We start from the raw sequence: 14,105 nt of genomic DNA, 5'->3' as shown, positions 1-14,105 counted from the left end.
TGCTGTGTGGACGTACCGTAATAGATACCATGACCAATGTTCACATCTTTATACACCACACCTGTAGGATTCCTGTATGGCTGTGAAATTTAAAAACATGCGATTGTACCTTGTTACGGCATGGACTCAAAGAAGATGGACGTTGCAGATATTTTCTTTTCTCAGTCCATGAAGCCGTGTGTCAGGTGACCTCCATCGGGAAGGTACCAGCCCACATTGATCCTGCCGTGAGGCTCCACAACGGCCGTGTAGACGGCAAAGTTAGCGGGTGAACCTGACAGGGGAAGCAAAGACAAAGTATGACAACTAGAAAAAGCAAGAAGTAAAGAGGAGAACAGTTGAAAGATTTAAAGGTCCCCTATTATACTGTTTTCATCAATATATTATAGGTCTCAGATACGAAACATGTTCTCTGAAGTGTTTGGCTCCAAAACACCAAAACAGATTATTGCAGCATTACCCATAATCCCCTCTGTTTCAGCCCTGTTTCCAAAGTGCTGATTCTCTGTCTGTTACTTTAGATGAAAATAAAGGAGCCCCGTCCCCACGCCCATCTGAGAGACATTAGATGAAAATAAGGAGCCCCTCCCCACGCCCCCCTGAGAGAGATGTGGTTACAAAGAACTCAATGGTGCTCTAGGAGCTACCTTGGTTGCTGATTGGCTAATGGTTACACAAGCCAAAACATCGTTATGACATCATAAAGTGGCCAAAATCTGAACAGCTCATTTTCAGACGGGACAAAAAGTGAGAGAATCTTTTTTCATGAAACTTTCAGAATCTCTTTCCACAGAGAGGACACATGTTCCTGTAGAAAGACATGAACAAGTGGATTTTGCATAATTGGTGACCTTACATTTTGTATGGTGTTATATATAATTAACTATTTGGTACCCGAGTAAGGCTGCACGTTGACGCCCCATTTCTCTGAGTCCAGACCATACGTCTCCAGCGATCTCTTCTGACAGAGTCTCTCCAGCTCATCAACATGCTCCGTACCACCGTAGTACCTGAACACATCATAACGATTGTTACTACTATTGCTAGTTTGATATTAAACAAGAAGAAGAAGAAGAAGAAAGCTAAATGCACATCTTGAAGGCTGTAATCACATTGAGATTTCATAAATAGTTTGTCAATTGTTGTACCTCTGACCGGGATATCCCTCAGAGTATTTGTTGTTCATGCAGGAACCCAGAGCCTCTAAAACGGCTCTGCTGGTGAAGTTTTCGGACGCTATGAGCTCCAGCCCGTACGTCTGCCTGTGCTTCTCTTTTTTTATGATGGAGAACACCTAAACCAAAAATATACACAAATACTGTTTGTTTATGGAACGATAACAACTCATCAAACAAAAAATTATTAAATGTGAAAATAATGATCATTCTTGTCAGTTCAGGTTCAGAAATGTTGCAATGTTTACATCCAAACGCCTCCAAAAAAACGTCAAGGTTTTTTAAAAAGGAAATTATTACTGCTAACCTCTTCATAAAATGTTATCTTGAAATCCATTACATTACATTACATTACATGTTACTTGTTAGACGCTTTTATCCAAAGCGACTTACATACTCAATACTGTGGGCAATCCCCACAGGAGCAATGGGGTGAAGTGTCTCAGGGACACAACGACATGCTGACTGCAGTGGGGTTTGAACCTGTGACCCCCATACAAGGCTCTATCCACTGCGCCACACAACAAACCTCAGAGTCGCTGACGGACAGAGGATCCAGCATCATCTGGTTGTGTGAATCCCATGTTTCTTTGCTCACACTGTGGCCATTAGTCAAAGACATGGTTTCTCTGTTTCACTGGCCACTCGGAGAGGAAATCTGAAGAGGAAGACAATGCTTTGTTTAGAGATCAAATATCAATCATCAGGTTTATTGCCAAGTAGGTTTACAACTACAAGGAACTGGCTTTGGAGTAAAATGGGCCATACATACAGTATACACAGTCAGAGGAATTGAAGATAAATGTTTACAAGAATTATATATACATAAAACTAATTATATATACAAAAAACTGAGTAAAAATATAAGAAATTACTCAAAAAAGCCCCAAAACATGTGCAGTATAAGAATTTAAAGTGGAGAGCATTGAACAGAAATGTGTTAAACAGAGGAATGTGTAGACATAAAAATACTCTTTTCATTGAAATGCTGAATCAAGAAAATATTGTGGAAATACAATATACATGTACAAACAGACCCATTATCCTCAGGCAAAGGAGGACTCACGCAGCAGTGATATGGCCTCACCAGTTACACTTTGATCCATTACACAAAAAGAAAAGCAAATGAACTGCAGAAACTGCCAAAACAAAGGTTGTTAGGCAACTCAGATAACACGTCTACTGTGAAGTTTTGTGTACAGTTGCCAAATGTTTATCTGAGGCTGAGGTCAGTCATATTGCTCAACAGTTAGCACATGACTCCCGTTACCTTTATTATCCACTCTATCTGATCTACCCATACAGTAGATGCCCAATAAGACCATCCTGCCACCAAGAAAACAGCAGACACATTGTGCATGCACTGCTGCATTTATTGGAAAAAGTAGTTTTGGAGGTATAAAAGTATATATTTTTAAAGTCACCTCAAAATTGTACTTAAGTACTTGAATAAATGTACTTAGTTACTTTACACTATTGTCTCTAACTGACGCACAAAGTTTGCAGCAATAACAGAAACAACTGTGTTACGTCATGTAGAGACTATATTTATAGAGGAAGATGAGCTGTTAAAATGTGCTTTTAGCGTTAAATTATCCCCACAGAAACAGTTAAAGTTACTCATTTTAATACTATTGTAAAAAATAAATACAATATTTACACAACAATTATGTGAGAAACTGTGTAGGCTACAGTAAAATATAATAAAATATGACAGTACTATATTCAAGTAGAGCTGTGCAGGTTTAACAAGAGGTCGCGTGGAGCAGAAATGTGCAACATGTAGTACAGGATTTACAATATTAAAAAGATATTGTTCGCATGATGTGAATTATGATGTTGCATAATGTTTATGTGAGGTGGATAACAGTCACTGCCAGTAGTATAAAGTTAAGCATGAAGTGAAGAGGTGTTTAAGTTAGCACGAGTTACAACCGTTAAAACGGCTAAATATATAACAGCAGTGCGGACATAACCACGCCGCGGAGTGATACCAATTACTCCTATAATAACAACAAACTGTGCCAGATAACACATTAAAATGTTATTTTCTACCTGTTAACCCAAACAGTTTCATATTTTTTAACATGTCCCTGTGTACATTAACTAGTTATTATTTCACTCACCAGTATAGTGTAGGCTGCAGCTGTCACTTTAGGACTGAAATGTGTGCACGGGGCTGAACAAAAAGACCCTCGCTGCGGAGGATAAAGTCCGCCAAACTTTTGACCAATCCGCTCCCTGGCTCTTCTTCTTTCTCAATATTATCCGCCATGTTGGCTGCATTACTGCCACCTTCTGCTCACTGTGTGGACACTTTATGTTTTATAATCATGTAGTTGTGTATTTCTGTCACAGGTGGGAAGTTACTAAGTACATTTACTCAAGTACTGTACAATTTATTTGAGTATTTCCATTTTAGACCACTTTGTACTCCTAATCCAATACAATTCAGAGGTTAATCATGTACTTTTACTCCACTAAATGTATTTATTACCTTAGTAGATTTGGATTAATTATGTGAAATATATAATCAACTATTAAATTAGATTGTATTTACACCTGGAGTAAATCCACAAGCTACCCTGCAGTTTAAAAAGTCATCAAAACTAGCTGCACCTTTACCAGCTTTGATAACACTTTAATGATCAATATTTATAATCAAAACATATCATATATATTATTCTGGACCGTAGACTAAATCCCACCCTTTATTGCCCTTCATAAGTTGTTCAGTAGTTCTAAAATGTTTTTTTTCTACACTATATCTACTACTGATGTCAGGGCAAGATAAACCCACATCATTCGTCGTTACTGATTGTTACTGCTGTGCAAAGTCCTATCTTGATTTATCTCATTTTCATAACAGTTGACCCAACATGGACTCTTGCGCTCGATGCTGGTCATGACAGTTTTCTCACAGGGAAATAATGCAAACAAAAAATGTACTGTACACATTTTACTGTTTTCATCATAATAATCTGAAATATTTCCATGAATCAGTTATGTACAATGTGAGCTCCGGAAAAACATAGTGCCAAAGCTGAGTTAGCAAAGTCGAACTTGTACAACGACAAAATATATCGTTAATAATATCATATACAAGATCATTAGGAGGGGTTCATTCTAAAGTGCACGTGAAGACAGATTTATTCATCGGTAACTTCCTGGAGGGATGAACAAGGCCAAAATATACACAACCCCTCTCCACTGGGGTCTCAGCAACCATCTTCCAAATGGTCACACGAACCAGTAACGTGGACATCATCCGTCCTTTAAAAATAGTCAAATATATTTTGCGCCAGTCCGTGAACATGTAAAAGTGCCTCTGATCAAAACTGTCCATCATTTCATTGAGAGGGAGTTCATTCCTTTCGCCGCTGCTGCTGCTGTCTCTTTTGCTGCAAGCAGAAAATAACAGAGACACAATCAGCTCCACGTGATGCATGAATAAAATCAGCTATAGCATCATTTAGAAGACATGGAGAAAACTGCATTTTGTTCTTGTATTTGAAGTACTTTCTTTGGTGCTGTTTGGCTGTATTATCAATGATTTACAGTAAATGGAGTCAGTGGAGATTTTGTTTGCTGTTTGTTTCCCGTTTTGAGCACAAATGAGACCCTCCTCAGTTTGTATGCATTTAAATGTAGTACTGTCAATACATACCTTTATTTTAGAACATCTGGGTTGTGTCCCTAACCCTATAACAAGCTAGGTTATAAAACTTGTGTCATGATTATGATAATAAAAAATATGAGATCAGACAGCTATTTAATTGTTCATATTCAATAACTTGTTTCCCTACTTAGTTAGACAAATAAAAAGGTTACACTTTTGCTCTTTTCTTGGTATTTTCATGGAATTTCTTTCATCAACCTTTACATAATGCAAGTCTAACTTTTGCAGGCACACAAATTATAAATAAATCAATGTTCAATATCATTTTGATTCCTCTTGATGCTCTGAGTCTCATTCTAGAGACGAGAAAACGTGATATCTATGTTGTGAAGAATTTCAGCGTTTTTTCATAATGACAGTGAGTTGTCTTTGCCACATTATAAATACAGTAGAGTTTTTCTGGCTCAGGGCACAACATATTTAAAACAATTACCATTCAAAGTCTTGCTCACCTTTCTTCTCTGCTTCTTTCTTTTTCGCCGCGTCTTCTCTCTGTTTCTTGATGATGGCGAGGCGAGCGAGGTCGGCTTTGGCCTGATCCGTCTTCCCCGCCAAGTGCATCTTCATGTAGCGCTCCTTCGCCTGCTGCTTCTCTATCTCCTCTCTGTGAAAGTGACATAAGGAAAGTCATTATCAAACATGGGGAACTGGAATTTTACAGACATAAAAACATCAACCTTCCAGTGTTATCTCTAACACGCAGGGCTTTCCGTAGAATAGCACTCATCGAACTACTCTCAAAATATAGTAGTAATATGTTTTGTTTTATATATACAGTATATATTATATATATAACAGATTGTTGTGCTTTTATTTATGTCTTAATGTGCGCATATGTATAAATGTGTCTGTTGGTTGTGTATATAGGATATACATGTTTTCTATACATATATTTATATATAAATTTTGTATTCGGGATTGTGGGAAACGGTATTTCGATCTCTCTGTCTGTACACACAAACAGAATGATTGACCATAAAGTTGACTTTTGATAACCATTCGAGATTCCTAGCACATCAAATGTCATGGCACGGGTTGTCTACTGTTAAAAGGGACAGTTTACTCATCATCAATAATACACATCGTTCGTCTTAGCAGTAGTGCTGTTTGTCAATATAGTTTGTTTTGGTGTGGGTTGCCACGTGTTTCATGAGCAATTTCATGTAGGCATAATTTTTTCTTTCGAATAATACAGGCAAAATTGAAATTGGAGCATTTTTATTTTCTCTGAATGGTATTTAAGGGCACGTCTTAAAGGAAAATGGCTTGTTCTGACACTCTGGGTATTTGTAAATGTTGAATATGCTAAATATGATATCCTCTGTTGTTTGTTTGTATGTTGGTTTTTATGTTTCATGTGGAACTAAATGATCAAAGGGCCCCCCCCTCCCCTTGTAAATTGAGAGTCGATGATCTCAAGGACCAATCCTGTCTAAATAAGGTTTGAAATGAAATGAGACTGCTAGTGGATTTACTGAATTATTTAAAAGTAACGCGTTGACATACTCCGTTACCGACAAAAGTAACTTTTTATTACCACCACACCCGAACTCTGCTTACGAGGAAAACATAAACCCCACTGCTTCTATTCCCTGTATGCCAGATACACATTCAGCATTGGAGGGCATTATGCCCAAGATTCCACATGATAAACTAGTAAACGGTTACACTGATCAGCCGTTATTCCAACCGATCACAGGCAGGGCTGGGGCCACAACAACAAACCTACTTTTCTGCCCAGTTTTATTGACGACAGAAAGTAGTAGTGTTTCCTTGTTCTACTCTCCATTTTGCTATATGAAGTCAGTTATGCAGGGGCTAGAAACACTAGCACTTAATCTACCTTAGTCTGATGGGGATTATTTAAGTGCCCACAGAGGGGGCTTAAGGAGAAGTTGATAAACAAGAAAGGAGAGATGGAGGTGAGATGGGCGGCGTGTTTCACACATTCCCGTCCCTAACAAGGGGCGGCTAAACTCAGACGAACTGCCAAGGCCTGAACTATATACCATAAAACATCCCTGTGTGCCAGCACAACTTCGCCTCTTAGCCCGCACGTGAACGGCAGGTGCCTTACTTCCGACCATTACCCAGAATATCAGCCTGGACACAACAGCATGCCCCAACGTGGCTGCCTTGATATGGCAAATATCATAATCCTCGCATTATTTGGTCAATAATTAATATCCATTATTAAAAACGATTATCCAGTTTTGTTTACAGCTTTTTTACATTAACAGGTTGATACCCTGAACTTTAAGTATAAATTCAACTGAGGAAAACAATTAAACATTTTCTTTTTTTTAAATAAAAAAAAAAAATAATTGTTTTATTTCGAGGATGTTTTCGTAACGTTGCAAGCCCGAAAATCGTATTGCGATTCAAATACCGATAATTGAGCACCCTTAACATGCGCTCTTCCGTGCTGCTCCTGTGCCTTGCCTGACACAGACTGAAGAAATGCACCTTCATCATACCTTAGCCAGGATCCTCCTCAATGACATCATTCCTCATCGCGCACGCATCCAGTGTGTGTAGAACCGAGCTCCAAATCATTTGGCATTATGTCATTGACGCCTGCGCGGCGAGAGCTGCTCAGTCAGCAGATACCCTTGCAGACACACACACTTTAGTTTGACTTGTCGGTTGTTGTACTTTTTGGAAAGCGATGCGGAGAAAGAGGTGTGTGGTTGACAGCAGCGCATATTTGTTGGACAAAAGGACATAGAAAAGTGTGGACACTAAGAAGCTCCTTTCCCCGCTACATACACCAGCATTGTAACTAGGTATTGTGGTGGTGTTTTTCGGCGTTCTGTTTGTGTATGTGTTGACCCGTAAAGTGCTGAACTAGGTAGAATGATTTGACTTAATTTATAAGAGGCTGGTCTTGCCAACCAGATTTCCACTTTTGTCTCATTCTTAAATGTGGTTCATTTATGAAAGAAGTAAAACTGCAGCGTCTCAACTTGCCAATCAAATTAAGAAGAACATTTAAGCGATCAAATCACGGCTTGGGGAGTTGTGTTTGAAGCACACCGTGATTGGGACTTCGTTTATATAGTGGCTAATATAAATACCTTGTTGTTGTTATTTGTCTAGGCCATACACGTGTGAACTATGTGTCGGTTGTAACTACATATATATCGCAACAGACCCGAAACGGAACGAATCCCAGCGCCCATGGTTTCCCAATGAAAATAACCCAACTCTCGATGAACTTTTCGAGTTTTGCCCTAGCCTTGACAGCTCCTCTTCCTACCTCCCTCCCTCCTCCTCAGGCCATGCTCCTCCCCCTTAAAATGGATCAGGTGTGATGGAACTATCCATCATACCTGTACTGTCGTTTGTTTTAGCAGCTCTGTGTCTCGCCTTTAGGGTTAGCAGCTGCTTGCCAATGTGGTGCAGATATTTGTTCCACCTGAAACCAGTTAGTACACATGGGTGTGTCAAACTCAAAGCCTGGTGTCGGCCCAAGTCCGGCCCGAAGCAGAGCAATGATTATAGCGTAGCACTCCTCACACGTTGGCATTTCAAAACCTGCTTTCACAGAATTTAAACAGCAAGAAGGACATTTAAGAACAAATACAGCCATGAATATATTATATGAAAAAGCATTTTAACAAACCGAGGTCATAATAAGGCAATGGTAATGAAATAAGATAAAGTAAGATAGAACCACTATGTCTCAGGTACAGTAATACGAATGACTTAAAGAAGGTCATACTTGTAGTTGAGTGTTGCAGCTCAATTTAAAAGCAGCGGCAAAATCTAAGGTGCGTTTTTTAGTCGGGAATTAAAAATAGGAAGTGTTTTTCGGCGGACGTGCATTGATTGTAGGCAGGTTTGTTCCTAATTGTTGGCGCTCATAATAACTAAAACTGCTTTTCCATGTTAGTGTGTTATTTTCTCGGATAACAGTACATTTGGTGATTAATTTCGGCCCGCAGGATAATTTCTAATTACTATTAGATCTGGCCCGCCGGTATATTGCTCTCACACCTTCACTCCATCCTGAGGGTCTCCTCAGCTCAGAGCCTGAGCCCAAACATTGATGAACTTGCACCCAAGATGAGATGCCAAGTATCTGAACTAGCATCACAGAGCAGCACACTGAGTTTAATGGATGTTTCCTTCTGCACTTTTTCTCTCACGACAACAGGGCATGTTTGGTTTTTTCTTTGAGGGAAATAGTTTTGTTGAAGCTGTTGTTGGCCTGTGGGAAAATGTAATCATAAGAAATGACTCTGGAAAAGCTGCAGATAGAGCCATAAGAAATGAATGCAACTGATTATTTAATGTTTAATGTTGTTTTTATAGGCAATAATTTAAGCTTTGTTAGTTCCAGGTTTAATATGTGCAATAAGTTCATTTCAATAAGTTTTGCAATAAACATTGAACCAGTCCGGCCCTCGACTAGTACCCATTTTTGAATTTTGGCCCACTGTGTATTTGAGTTTGACACCCCTGCTAGTCCATGAGTAGAGAGATGCTTTCTTCTGCCCACTTATACAGTAGAATGAAAACAGTTCCTACATGAAACTGCTAACAACAGGGCCTGATTTCTAGAAAGAAGACATTGATGTGGAGTTTTCAAAAGCATTTTTTTGTCGCTTTGAGCACCACAAAGAGTGCCATCTAGTTCGATAAGGTAGGTTTCTCTACAGTCAATTCTCTAACCCTGCAAACAACACCAAAACAATCTATGTTGATAAATAAACTACTACAAGTAAAAGGAAATATACGTGTGTTATTGGTTTTGGCTGAACTGTCCGTTAAGGAAGGTGTTTTCACGTTATGTTAAAAAATGAACTTTTAATTTAGCACTGATACAATGAGGGGCACCGAACACACACCTCTCTCTCCTCGATAACTGCTTAGGCTCGTCCATCTCGATCTGCGTCACCTTCTTGGACTTCTGAGCCACTCTGTTGGGGTTCTCAATCTCTATCAGGCCCTCCACACCCGCTCTCCTCCTCTGCAAACACATGACAACAGCACACAGTAAGGAGAGAATGCTTTGAACACAGCAAACAATGAACTGACTACATGACCACGTTTATACGACACTGCCATGCAGATATAAATGTTACAAGGTGCTTCACAGGATCCCATAAATTACTCATAGTTATCATACATACATCTGAGTTTTCGTCATCGCTGTCTTCTGATCCTGATCCTAGCTTCTCCTCTGTCAGGTCATTCGGAGCTACACCCCCCGCTGCTTCTGCTTCCTGCTCTTGCTTTAACACAAAAATGAGGAGACCACAAACAGGAGAACGTTATCAAACCAAAGCATCAGGTCAAACACAACAGAGAATATCAATGCATGCAGGGTTTTACTCCATTCAAACACAGCAGCAGCTTTCACAAATCAGTTCCTCTCTTATGGCTGGAGTGCTAGTGAGAGTCTCAGGGGGGCAGACATGTTAGAAAAGTCAAGTTTGTTTATAAAGCACATTTCATACGACATGTGTAGACCATAGACTGTATGGGAGACGTGTGGTGCAGTGGGTTGTGCGTTGGTGTTGGGATCAGGGGTTCGAACAGGTTCAAACCCCACTGCAGTCAGCATGTCGTTGTGTCCCTGGGCAAGACACTTCACCCCAAATTGGTCCTGTGGGGATTGCCCACAGTATTGAGTATGTAAGTCGCTTTAGATAAAAGAGTCTAACAAGTCACATGTAATGTAATGTAAAGGTGACTCAATGTGCTTCAATACAAAAAAGCAGAAGTAAGTACAGACGCAAATATCATGTGACCAAAACATATAGGCTTAAGATAGGAACATAAAAAGGCATTACAATAAAAAAGTAATAAGATATTAGGTTATGATTATAATTATTATTTAAAAAGGAAATAATAATAATGATACTAAACATTTCATTTTACCCGTTTACCATACGCATCATTGTTCTTTTTTATTTATTCATTAATCTCGCTGTATTTTGTATAAATCAATAATTATTTAACTGGCACACAAGATAAATAAAAAAACGGGTGATGTGTTAAAAACTTTTGGTTTAATTAATACTCTGGTTGCAGCATTCTGAATAAGCTGTCAATAAAACCGACCACTTAGTTAGTTAAGTGAACTTTCCAAATTTAAATATGAAATATCATTTTGGAAAGTGTAGCATCCTTGACCAATGCTTTATTAAAAAATAGGACATGTATTGAGAGTCTTTGGGTGAACCCATGGGTGAACCCCGACCTTCTTCCTCTCCTTCTCTGCTTTCATCTGCGCGTCTATCTCATCGGGGCTCGTGTAGGTCCGCATGCGACCCTTGTGGCCACCTTTCCTACCTGCAACAATAAACCAAGATAGAAAATGACACCACAAACTGATTTGCATATACAGTGCAAACATGGGTGGATCTGTGACCAGACAGGTGTCCATAAAGGTACAAATAAAAATGCTGTCAGAGCTTTCTTAATATAAAAATACCAGCCCAAATACAGATTTGTCTAATTTGATGCCTGGATTATTGCCTGTTATTTGGGAGGCTTGACAGCAGGTTAGGAGATGTACAGAACTCATGTCAACACAATGTAAGCATGTTTTAGGTTAATTCTTACCTCCTTTGGGCATTTTGAAGAACAAATCCTTCGTTAAGAACTCCTTAACAACTTAATACTAACAGTACACAGTACAGTACACAAGTGTCAAAACAGAAGAACAAACTGACAGCTGCTCCACAGCAGGGATGAGTATAGAAATACTCTGAGTAGTCCAAGTATTTGCCTTTTAACAAATCTATTATAAATGGATTTTACCTCACATTTAATCAAGGAGTTGCTGCTTTAAACCAGACAATGTGATTATCTTGGTATATTCTTTAGTTCTTTGACTTAATTATGTGAGTATTAAAATACTAGAAACAAAGCTATGTTATTTTTGGTCAGGCATTCTGTTAGTGTTCTCATGTGATGCAATAAACCAGTAACGATAGAAAGAAACCTACGTTGGTTAAATATAAACGAATATGTGTAAACTGACATTAATACGTGTTTAATTAAAGGTGAATGGTGAGTTACTATATCATAAGATAAAAATAAATTGTTAAACGCTGATTAATAAATTATCTACATTTGGAGCGGTGACGTCATTAGAGGGACGAGACGTTGAAATGGACCCCCGCGTGACGTAAATTATTGGCGCCTGAGACGAGTGTTAGGCAAAATTAAAAACGAAAACACGGAGAGTCTTTTGTTCTTTTATATTTCTACAAAACAGAGCAAAATGCCCAAAGTAAAGAGAAGTCGGAAGCCTCCTCCGGACGGCTGGGAGCTCATCGAGCCCACGTTGGACGAGCTGGATCAGAAAATGAGAGAAGGTGAGCCGTTACAAGAAGGGAAAGTACCAACGGTCCGAACAACATGTAGCCGCGAAGCTAAAGCTAAAACACGCAGCTAATATCAACATTTATTTATTCTCACTGTCTTTAAGAGATCTGCATTTAGTTTTTAGATGTTATAATGAATCCATCCATGGTCGATGCTGGTGACATTTGTAATAGATACACAAGCTGTTTAACACGATTGGAGGAAACTTGTGTTGACCATCTAACGTTCATCAAACGACTAGCTGCTATGTTTCAAGGTGTCAAGGCTTTTATTGTCATTTAGTTACAGTGTAGTTATGACAACGAGTGTCTTAGGTCACAGGCTCGTCCAACAGTGCAACAACAACAATAAAACAGATCCTAGTGTAAGTAAATAAAATAAGAATATAATAGAAATAGTGCAGAATAGTAATTGGAATATTGATATAAGTTGCAAACAGATGAATGTTATGAGATGTTCTTTCAAAAGTTATAGTAATACGAGCCTTTAGTTCTCATTGTCTTTAAGAGATATGCATTTAGTTTAATGTTTTAATGAATCTATCCATGGTCAATGCTGCTGGTCACATTTTCAATATGGGAGGTGTGTGGCGCAGTGGGTTATCAGAATCAGAATACCTTTATTAGTCCCACAGAGGGGAAATTTGCATCGTTACATTAGGAAAGAGAGACAGCTTAATGTTACCTATGTTAAGAAAAAAGTACTAAGTTATGATATAATAACAAATATAATATAAAAAAGAAAAGAGAAATCATTTCCAAAATACAAATCCTATTTGTATTTAGTGCGTTGGTGTTCGGATCAGTGGAGCACAGGTTCAAACCCCACTGCAGTCAGCATGTCGTTGTGTCCCTGAGACACTTCACCCCAAATTGCTCCTGTGGGGATTGTCCACAGTATTGAGTATGTAAGTCACTTTGGATAAAAGAGTCTAACATGTAATGTAATGTAATAGATACAAGCTGTGTAACACGATTGAAGGAAACGTGTTGATCAATCGACTAGCTGCTCTGGAAGTGGTTGCAGTTAAATCAGATGCAATTGTTCAGTATTTATTATTGAAAGGGATTTTTATTCCCTGTCATTTATGTCACCAAGCCACCATACAAGTATCGCGTATATTACATCGACCCGGGTGGTGTCAAAAAATGTCATACATTTTCCTTAGAGAGAAGTCCCATGATGGACGATGGTCAAGATCAGAAAGTACTAAGTAAGTACTGACTTTAACAAAGTTCATGCCAGCTGGATAATGAAAGAACAACCAACTAATTGAAAACTGAAGGCCACATGGCTCAAACAAAAATAAATCTATATTTACTGTATAGAGTTGTAAATAAGACCGAAGCATCAGCTAAATTAAATGTACTATTCACACTGAGCCCAAAGAGGAGCTTTACAACCCAATCAGTTGTACCTATTTTACAACCAAAGCTAACTTCTCTGTGTTTTCTTCTGTGTCCCAGCTGAAACAGAGCCTCACGAGGGGAAGCGAAAGGTAGAGTCGCTTTGGCCGATTTTCAGGCTGCATCATCAGCGGAGTAGATACATCTACGACCTCTTCTACAAAAGGAAAGCCATCAGCAGAGGTACACAGAGTTTAATCTCTACCTGTTGAACCCCTATATGTCTAATGTTTCCCTTCACTTCTCTGGTTCTTCTTTCATCTACCTCAGCATTTGTATACAATGCTACCTTGGAAGTCAGACATACAGTATATGTTATCTGTTGAAATGTGTGTTTGAATAACTTTTTTTGCGAATATGTGTCACACTTCTTAAAGGTGGGGTAGGTAATTCACTTCAGAAACACTTTTAGTTATATTCCATGGAATGCTCTTAACATCCCGATAGCAATGAATATATTAAATGCTTTGACAATAAATACATACAAAAATTAATCTCTGG

General features: G+C 38.7%; 3 protein-coding genes across 3 annotated transcripts in view; 1 reads left to right on the top strand and 2 right to left on the bottom strand.

Moving 5' to 3' along the window:
- Positions 1-1,797, bottom strand: part of shmt1 (serine hydroxymethyltransferase 1 (soluble)) — a 251,794-nt gene extending 249,997 nt beyond the window's left edge. The window contains exons 1-5 of the mRNA XM_010787866.1: positions 1,705-1,797; positions 1,149-1,294; positions 895-1,010; positions 216-274; positions 110-181 (exon numbers count right to left, since the gene is read on the bottom strand). Coding sequence (XP_010786168.1) covers positions 110-181; positions 216-274; positions 895-1,010; positions 1,149-1,294; positions 1,705-1,797 — 486 coding nt within the window. The remainder of the gene's footprint in view (positions 1-109; positions 182-215; positions 275-894; positions 1,011-1,148; positions 1,295-1,704) is intronic.
- A 2,322-nt stretch (positions 1,798-4,119) lies between these two features.
- pdap1b (pdgfa associated protein 1b) lies at positions 4,120-11,555 on the bottom strand. Its single transcript, XM_010786655.1, has 6 exons — positions 11,431-11,555; positions 11,066-11,157; positions 9,993-10,094; positions 9,708-9,829; positions 5,307-5,458; positions 4,120-4,576 (listed from the first exon to the last, which is right to left on the bottom strand). Exons 1-6 carry the CDS (start codon positions 11,441-11,443, stop codon positions 4,521-4,523), a joined length of 537 nt encoding a protein of 178 aa, XP_010784957.1. The 5' UTR covers positions 11,444-11,555; the 3' UTR covers positions 4,120-4,520.
- A 438-nt stretch (positions 11,556-11,993) lies between these two features.
- On the top strand, positions 11,994-13,831 carry bud31 (BUD31 homolog). The gene is made up of 2 exons (XM_010786542.1): positions 11,994-12,188; positions 13,665-13,831. Exons 1-2 carry the CDS (start codon positions 12,095-12,097, stop codon positions 13,814-13,816), a joined length of 246 nt encoding a protein of 81 aa, XP_010784844.1. The 5' UTR covers positions 11,994-12,094; the 3' UTR covers positions 13,817-13,831.
- The last annotated feature ends 274 nt before the right edge of the window (positions 13,832-14,105 follow it).

The sequence above is a fragment of the Notothenia coriiceps genome, unplaced genomic scaffold, assembly GCF_000735185.1.
Source record: "Notothenia coriiceps isolate Sejong01 unplaced genomic scaffold, NC01 NC01_scaffold00000285, whole genome shotgun sequence".
Classification (NCBI taxonomy): domain Eukaryota; kingdom Metazoa; phylum Chordata; class Actinopteri; order Perciformes; family Nototheniidae; genus Notothenia; species Notothenia coriiceps.
Note: the sequence above shows the minus strand (reverse complement) of the source record. Positions and strands in the feature narration are given on the sequence as shown.